Consider the following 9,700-nt stretch of genomic DNA (forward strand, 5'->3'; position numbering starts at 1 on the left):
AATATTACATTATATCACTAATTACTTCAGAGTCGGAAAGGAAGTTTCTTGCCTTTGGAGCTTTTTCACACGGGGGAGAATCTCACGCGAGTTGTGCGTACTTATTCATATGAGCGACATTGCTTCCTCACAGCAACGCTGCGAAGATAAAAATCGTATAATGTTCTATCTTTGGATACTACCATGAACACCTCGCCCGTTGTTTTCTATGGGACCTTAAAAAACGTTGCATGGCACTTGCATGCTGGTGCGATGTTTCCTATTGAGATCAATGGGAAACACATGCGATCCTCTGATGCGCCTGAAACACATGTCCGAGGTTCGCAATTTCATAGAAGTGATGTGGAGCGTTTTTTAATCAAAAACGCCTTGCATCGGCGTGCAAAATGCACGTTGGCAGCCCCGATATTGAGTTTACCTGTGTGAATGTAGCCTTAAGTGGAGAAAAATGGCTTCTAACTCAATGGGGGGAAATAGGCTGAACTGGATGGACATGGGTCTTTTTTTGACCTAACATACTATGTTGCTGTGGGATTCCGTCGCGGGTGCTAAAAACAGTACCGTGACGGAACCCGCAAGGGAACTATTCATTGTCACCAGTGAAAAGGACACAACTTTGGTGTCTGACAAATACTTTCTATTCCTTTCCGTTTAATGTCGAGAATAATGTAGTCGTCTACGCTATTATTTACTCCAAATATAGTAGAAGCGAACGGAAACGCTGTCAAATGGACAACAAAGTGGCGCCCGTTTCACTAATGACTGTGAATGGTTCTGTTACTTTCCATCCGGTGGTTCGTCACAATGCTTCTTTCGTCACCTGTGATGTAACCCCCAGAGGGAATCCCACAGCATAGTGAAAAACACTGTGGGAACGCTCCCCTAGGGCTCATTCACATTGGCGAACACGATATCGGATCACGAATTCCGCCCCCATATCGCGCTCCCCACCATGTGAAAGCCCAGTGGATGCGAGGCATTTTAATATGAAAACAGCCTGGCATCACTGCGGGGATGAAGGGAATCCCCTGCCATGGCTGTCGCAATGGGGCTGCGATGCGAGATCTCGCAGCTAGATAGAACATGCTGCGATTTGTTTCCTGCACAGCGTCGCATTGCAGTGCCATGCGGGAAAACATCGCTCATGTGTATGAACCCATTAAAAAAATAGGGTTCATATTTGTGCATCACGTAATGTACAAATATTGCGCGATTTTACGCTAGTGTGAAGGCAGCAATAGGGTATGTTTACACATTGCGGAAATGCTGCAGAATGTCCGCAGCGTAAATTCCGCATGCAAAACAGAGTCCAACCCCGTACCATTGGTGGAAAATAGGCGGTTTACCCGCAGCTTATTTTGGAGGACACAGCGCTCACCTCTGACTTCTTCAGCTGTCAGTGCTTCTCTCACTCAGCACAGCGCCGTTAGTCACTTCTGCATCACCTGACCAGCGGCGGTACTGGGGGCAGTAAGCACTGACAGCTTGGTGGGGAGTAATAAATAAAAGTTACCTGAAAGCGGTGCAGAATAAGTTGGTGCTACACAAATAACAAGATTTCTTTCCCCATAAATTGTCGTGTTTTCACATAAACAGCGCAAAAGTTTCCCCATAAACCTGCTACCAGTTAATAGTGAGGGTACTCAATTAGTTTTTGTAAAGGTCCACTTACCTGTGTATGCCATCAGGTGAAGATCCAGCAAACCCGGGTGATGACGGTTAAAACAAGGCTCGTAATTATAATTACGCATAAATTACGGTGATACCGAATATATATACATCTTTTACTACTTTTGCACTATGGAATTCTGAACTCGACCTATTCTGAGAGCCATCACTTTTATATTTTCCTATCAACAGAGCCGTGTGAGGGCTTGTTTTTTGGAGAATGGGTGGATGTTTTCATTCATTCCATTTTGGGTTACACATGATTTTTTTGAATGCTTATGAGGCAGGATACTAGTTCTACATAGCGATAGTGATTGCAGTGCAGTTACCCCCAGCGATCACAGGAGACATCTTGTCTGATTGTTGACGTCCACTTTGGTTTTACCCATTTAGTTGAACTTAGTTTATGGTGTCCATAGGTGGCAACAAGTTCCCTTTAACCCAACCTCTACATATATAACTCTACACATGCTCTAATTGGAGGTGGGTTGTGTACATAGATAGCATATAGGGGAGGTGAGGTCAGTGTATATAGTATATACGGGAGGTGAGCTAAGTGTACATAGTATATGGGGGAGGTGAGGTAATTGTATATATTATATGGACTTACCTCACCTCCACTATATACTGTATGCACTTAAAGCATGTGTAGAGTTAACCCCTTATATAGAGCTAACCCATCATCTAGATATATAACTCTACACATGCTCCAACAGGCAGTGGGGTTAGTGTATAGTATGTAAGAGTGTGATTAGTGTGCACAGTATATAGGGGAGTTGGGATACACGTATATGGTATATAGGTGAGGTGAGGAGCAGTAGATGAAGCACACATCAGCTCCTACAGACTGTATTTCTCGCTCACATTAGTTGCCAAAGCTCTGACGTCATCAAGAAGCGCCCGGGTTGTCGTAACTTGTTACCATGGGAACTCTGACTTCCGGGTTAGCTGTGATGGGCGGGGCTAGAGGTCACTGCGACCTGTGCATGTGGACGCTATGGCGGGGCTGGTGGATTTCAAGAATGAGGAGGAGGTGAAGGAGTTTCTGGACAACCTGGGCATAGAATACTCGTATCAGTGTCACCGGGAGAAGGACGCGGACGGTGAGGAGCACTACAAGCCCCAGCATGCACCTGGAGCGGCAGAGCACAGCTTGTGTGTGTGCATGGCTATAGACGGAGTAGAAGCACAATTGGTGGTGCAGACCGTTGTGGCTCCTGTAGTTCCTCCTGGACATGTGTAGTAATATGTGGCTGTGGCCCTGCTCCTGGACTGTGATGCAGGGTGCGCCCCGAAGACTCTGCTTACCTGTCGGCAAGTATGAGCGCCATAAACTGCAGAAAGTTGCGGTGCTTATAGTTTTGATGACTTGGGGTCCGGGGAGCCCCCTCTTATACTCTTCGCTTCCCGCAGGATTCCTGAACAGCCTTCAGCAGAGAGTTTTGCTGGAGCGCTGACTTTACGGGGGACGCTAAACTATAAGCACCGCCACTTCCTGTAGTTTATAGTAAATCTAGTCGCTGACTGGTTCCCTGGCTGTACTTACACCGGCGAGTGCGATGGAGGTTTGAGAAAATCACATCTAGATCCCAATTCCAAACCTTCAATATATATATATATATATATATATATATATATATATATTATTTTATGGCTTCTCTGATGCGTTTCCTTGTTTTAAAAAAAAAGCATCTTGTTCCAATAGCAAACGGGTAAAAAATGCATCGCACTTGCGTTCAAATCACACGGCGCTTGGGTGCAATTTTTCTGGATTTTTTTTGTTCCCATAGATAAGAATGGACGGTTCTCGCAGCAGAATCTCCCAATAAACGGGGCAGGTCGTGACTTTTCAGTCGTACTACTTGTGTGGGCGAGAAATCCCGTATGTACGTGAACCCACAGAAAACAATGGGTCTTCCACACACAAGTTCTGCGCGTATCACAATCGCACAGAATTCATGCGTGACTATTGGTCGTGTAAACGCAGCCCAATCCAGATGCTGAAAACCTGAGACTTTGCTTCAATGTATCCAGTGTGGACACCCCTGTGTAAGGCTGCGTTTACTGGGGAGAGCGATATTAGTCCGACCGATCTGTCGCGCTCTTAAACCTGCGATGCGTTTTGCAGGAAAAACGTATCGCTGAACGTGTTATTTTCCTGTGTATGAAAAATACACGTTTCAATACTATAATATAAAAACTGTATCGCATTTATATAAAACCCACATGTAGATGCGAGTGCGGGGCGATTATTTTTTTTTACTTTCCTGTCGGAGATAATCGTCACGTTTTCTGAGGAATCACATAAAAATCGCGACATGTGCCATTTTGATATCTCGTAGCAGCTATCAGTGCAGAAGCCACTGCTCCGACCCCTGTGTTGTGGCCACTACTTGTAATTACCAGCGCAGCTCTCACTAAAATAAATGGGACTCCAGCCTCTAATTACAATCGTAGCTCCCATTGCTTTCAATGAGAGCTGCACCTGCAATTACAAGCATTGGACACTACACTAGGGTCGGAGCAGTAGCTTCCGCTCTGACCCTACTGAAGCCCGGCACTAGCGGGAAAACCTCTTAAGGTCTGTAGACTATTACATTTGCCTCTCACTTTGGTCTGTACAGGTTTTGACCCTTTGAATGCTAACACTTTAAGGGGTTTCCTGGATATTTTTTTATTGAGACCTGTCATCAGTAAAACATTGCAAAGATTTGACACCCAGCATCTCCACCAATCAGCTGTTTTGCACATCGGAACTAGCATAGCTCCGTCTACTGTGCAGTGGCCAGGAATGGTATTGCAGGCTCTCTCCCACTTATTTCAGTGGGACTGCTGGAAGTAGCCAAGCGCTTGTACTCTGCTTTCTCCAACAGTCCCATTAGAGTAAATGGAGTGGCATTGTACATGCTGACAACCCCTCCATTCATTTTGGGCACCTTTGGGATTCCAATTGTGGTGATGGGGGTCCCAGTGGTGGTCGGTCCCCCACTGGTCAGATAGTTCTCCTTTGGATTGGGTATAGTTATATTCTAAATTCTCCGGCAGGATTGTGCTGTGTGATTCCAGACCATTATTCCCGCCATCTGCGTACAGTGACACGTGTCTTATTTTCCAGGATGTCATCGATTAGCAGACTATTTCGAGAGCATAAAAAGAGACTTTGAAGCTTCAGCAAAACTTCTGAAGTTTAACTGTGAGCAGAATGACCATAGCGAGAGCTGCTACAAGCTGGGAGCGTATCACATCACCGGGAAAGGTCTGTATGCTGGAGATACAGTGGAGGTATCGGAGAAGACCTCACATGTACTGTGTGTTATTACATCGCAGACCCTTCCGTTATTTGGGGGGATGTTCTGTTTTACAGTCTGTATGGACTTGGGGCGCTACAAGCTATAACATGACAAAGTGTGCGTGAAGTCTGAACGGAGGCGCGTGAAGTCTGAATGTTCAGTGCTCTGTGTACTCGCCATATGGTGCCTCCGGGAGTCATTGGATTCTCCCCTACAAAACTCTGTATCATCTAAGAGGGAAACAATGTCTCATTGTACTTCTGTAAAACCAGGAGTGCAGTGTAGGCATTCTGCACGACTTCACCTGGGAAAGCTCCCTGTATTTCTCCGCACATCCCCCATGTGAACCTCGCCTAAAATGTCTCGTGGCTCCAGTCCCAGAAGCTGCAGGAGCTTCCGGGACCAGAGTTGGACGGCACATTTAAAAAGTAAGTAATGTGGGTTTTTTCTCTGCCTGTTATCTGCTCTCTGGCAAATATTTTGAAAATAATGTTGGCCCGCCTGCATATATCTTGCTTTAAAGCTCCCCTCCGGTCCTGGAAACAAAGATGGCCGCACCTCTTCTCTGACTATCTGATGCACTATATTAGTATGCGTAATTAGTCTAAAGCCCCATTTACACGAGAAGACTGCCTAGCAAACGATGCCGACACTCGTTCCCGCATGTACTCACTCCTGTGCTGTTGCATAGGAGCGGGTATCGCTGTCTCTCTGACAGAGCAGCCAGCAGGGGGTCGGGATGGCTGGAGGAGATTTCACTCCTCACGCTCCCCCGCCCCTCTCCATTCACTTATCACAGTGGCCGTTCAAACTGAATGGCTGCTGTTTACACTGAACGATCATTGTTCCGGATTTTATGCAGCCTAAACGATGATCGTTCAGTGTAAACAGCAGCCGTTCAGTACTGAACGGACGATGAGTTAAGTGAATGGAGAGGGGCTGGGGAGAGCAAGGATAGAAATCTCCTGCAGCCGCCCAAGGCCGCTCTGTGAGCAACAGCACGGGACTGAGTACATTCGGGGACGAGTGTCGGGCATCATTGCTTGGCAGTCGTCCCGTGTAAAAGGGGCTTAAGACACTACATGCTGCTCTGATTGGTCAGCGCTTCTGACATGGACAGTACTGGCCAATCAAAGCAATATGTAGTATCTTGTGATGCATACTAATGCAGTGTACATCAGGTAGTCAGAGAAGCAGTTCTGCCATATTTGTCCAGGATCGGTGGGTCACTTTAATATCAATACAAATTCATAATGTGTTGAAATGTAATCCCAGACTACTGATGTTGTAGACCCCAGCTCGTCCATAAGGAGGCAGTGCAGGCTGTATACATACATGCGTTCTGTTTTTTGAAGCCTGCTGCACGTGGCTGTAATGCCAGGCCTATAACCTGCTATGGTCCCACAGAGGACCTCTGTGCCTCCGATACAGGAAATGAAAACTGATTGCTCCTAGCGGAAATGCAATGTTGTATAGAACTATAACTATATTAACCCTTTAATGACGCTTTTTTAGTTTTTTTTCCTGCCCACTTTCAAAAAAATCCTAGCCCTTTTTATTTTATCTTTTGCCATGGCTGTATGAGGTTTTGTTTTTTGCAGGGTGATTTTGTATTTTTCAACGTTGCTATTTAATGCAATGAAGAACTTTAAAAAAAGTTGTAAGTGGCGTAAAACGAAAAAAAACAAACGCAATTCCACCACACTGCAGAAAAAATGACATGGCAACTTTTTTTCCGTGGGTCAGTATGATTATGATCATACCCAATTTATGTAGTTTCATTTTTGCTGTACTACTTTCAAAAATATATATTTCATCTTCTGACTGCCATAACTGTCGTTGTGTCGATAGTTATGAGGGCTAATTTTTTTGTGGGATGCCCTGTAGTTTCTACTGGTACCATTTTGGAGTTCATATGACTTTATTGCTTTCTATAAAAAAATTTTTCTTGGAGACTGGGTGACCAAAATGGCGCATCACTGGCATTGTGAATTTTTATTTCGTTTTCTGACTATGTTCACCATGCGGGATAAATGTGTTACTTTGATCGATTGGACTTTTACAGAAGCGGCAATACCAAATATGGTTGTTTTCTTTGCTAAATATGAGGAAAGGATTTTTTTTTCTTTTTAAACTTTTTTTATAACTTTTTTTATTTTTTCTAATAATTGATAAAACTTCTTTTTTACTTAGTTTTTTTGGAACTTGTGATTGCTAATACAGTATAATGTAATACCATAATATTAGACTGCCCATCAAAAGACTGTATAATATATCAAGACATGCCACAGGCTATTTGAGGCTCCCATACACTGGCACATGCCATTCTGAATTCTGCTGCTGTCAGAATTGAGTGTGGCATTTAAAGGGTTAACAACCATGATCCACTTGAGGGCTAATCACGACTGTTGCAGGCGGGTGTTGGCTGTCAAAGCTTGCATCTGCCATGTGTGGAGCGGAATCGAATCTCCCTTCTTGCGTGCCAAGAGCATATTTGTACGTCCTGGGGAGTGAAGGGGTTAAGCTTTTAACTTTCTCGCTCCCCCTTCCACCCTTCTTCAACAGTCTGTTGGCGGAAGCTCTTATAATTTGCATCTTTGTATTTTGCAGGAGGGCTTCCAGCCGATCTCCAAGCTGCCTATAACTGCTTCCTGAAATCCTGTCTGAAGGGAGGGAAGAAATCTATTGATGCCTGCCATAACGTTGCACTGTTGGCACAAGAGGGTCGGATGAACGATGGGAAAGCCGATGTTCGTGTAGCCAGGGACTATTATACGAAGGCGTGTGATGGCAAATTTTCAGCGAGTTGCTTCAACCTCAGTGCAATGTACATGGAGGGATCGCCTGGATTTCCCAAGGATATGACTCGGGCGCTGCACTTTGCTGAGAAGGCATGTGAGCTGGGACACATATGGGGATGTGCTAATGCCAGCCGAATGTGCAAACTTGGGGACGGGGTCAAGAAAGATGATGCCAAGGCTGAAACGTTAAAGAATCGGGCGAAGGACCTCCATGAGAAGGAGAAAGGGGCCAAAGAAATTACCTTCGGGATGTAAAGGACAAAGAGGGAGAAGAATGGTTTTTAGCTACTCTGCAAGATATCAGGGTTTTCTACCAACATGGAAAACCTTTTGTGATAAAGAAATACAATGTGACAAACTTGTGTGTCTGACTTGTACTATGTAGAGATTCAGATAGGAGCCTGATCTTTATGTTGGTCTGCCTCTAGATTTCTTAATTCTGGAATTCCGGACATGTCATATGTAGAGATGAGCGAGTATACCAAAGGTTCGGGTGCTGGCAGCGGGCAGGGAGCTGCGGGGGAAAGCGGGGCGGAACGGAGGGGAGATCTCTCCTCCCCCCCCCCCCCCCCCCCCCCCCGCTCCCTCCTGCTGACTGCCGCTACTCACCGCTCCCCCGCACCGGCACCCGAACCTTTGGTCTCGAGCGGGCAGGTACTCGCTAAAGGCAATGCTCGCTTGAGTAATTGCCTTTAGCGAGTATACTCGCTCATCTCGAGTCATATGTAATAGCTGATTCTTCCCTACAAATTCCTTAGCATGAATCTTTGAGAAGGGGGAAAAAAGCCTCGTTGTACCTCTGTAAAATTGGAGGAAATCAGAAGTGCAGTGTAGGGTCGTTTTTCTCCAGCGTTGAGCTCCCATGTTACCTGGCTTGGGGCTCCGTAGTTTGGATAAGCCAATAAGCTGAGAGTCTAGGTAGGAAGCAGGCAGCTCCTTACACACTGCTGTGGCCCACCATGGTATTGCGGGCACAGCCCTGTTCACATCAGTGGGAACTGTACTTGCAATACCATGCCGGGCCACTGCAGTGTGTATAGAGCCGTGTGCTTCTGATTGATACACTAGCCCTATGAATGTTTACCACTTGTCACCGCTACCAATTGACTATCGATGGCTTATCCTGAGGTTGGGTCATGAAAACCTTTGCTGTGCCCGCACACAGACTATAAAATGCTATGGAGTTGCTGCAACGAATATGCAGCTAATGTACACCTAAATGGTGCAAACTTTGTGCCTGGATTTTGGTGCAGATTTGCCACAAATTTAAACCTTTTATATTCCAATTCTATCCATTTAGTTGTGTCCGACTCTTGGATACTCTGTAGGCCGGGCCTCTCCATGCTTCTCTATGATCTACGGCTGCTTTCAATTGTCCATTCCCGTATCCTTCTTGATGGTGCCTGCCCAACATCTCTCTTGTCTACTCAGTTTCCTTTACTATTGACCATTCCAAGTAGCGTCTCTTTTCCAGCAACTTCGCCCTCATCACGTATGCAAAGTACGTCAGTCTCATGTTCTTGCCTTCCGGGGACACTTCTGGGTTGATACTGTCCAGTACAGCTTTGGTGGTGACCCTAGCTGTCCAGGGGCTTCGTAGATATTTTCTCCAACACCACGGCTCGAAAGGATCAATTTTTCTTCTGTCTGCCATCCACAATGTCCGCGTCTCACAGCCATATGTTGCAACCAGGAAGACGACGGCTGTGATTAACCTTCGTTGGATGGTGACTGAGATATCCTTGCACTTCTGTATTGGGTTCGGGCTCATCATGGTCATGCTGATCGAAGCTTTATCTCACCTGTCGAGCTGTCAGTATGATCGATGAGGGACCCAAGGAATATGGAACTATTAACCACTTCAATTTTCTCGTTGCTGACCTTTTGTGGACCTTGTTGGCAGCAGTCATGATCTTTGTCTTCTTGATGTTGAGGTGAAGT

General features: G+C 45.6%; 1 protein-coding gene across 1 annotated transcript; it reads left to right on the top strand.

The window, feature by feature from the left end:
* Positions 1-2,614: 2,614 nt before the first annotated feature.
* COA7 (cytochrome c oxidase assembly factor 7) lies at positions 2,615-8,117 on the top strand. Its single transcript, XM_066597590.1, has 3 exons — positions 2,615-2,771; positions 4,784-4,924; positions 7,569-8,117. Exons 1-3 carry the CDS (start codon positions 2,666-2,668, stop codon positions 8,012-8,014), a joined length of 693 nt encoding a protein of 230 aa, XP_066453687.1. The 5' UTR covers positions 2,615-2,665; the 3' UTR covers positions 8,015-8,117.
* Positions 8,118-9,700: the final 1,583 nt, after the last annotated feature.

This window comes from Eleutherodactylus coqui, chromosome 3, assembly GCF_035609145.1.
Source record: "Eleutherodactylus coqui strain aEleCoq1 chromosome 3, aEleCoq1.hap1, whole genome shotgun sequence".
In the NCBI taxonomy this organism is placed as follows: Eukaryota; Metazoa; Chordata; class Amphibia; order Anura; family Eleutherodactylidae; genus Eleutherodactylus; species Eleutherodactylus coqui.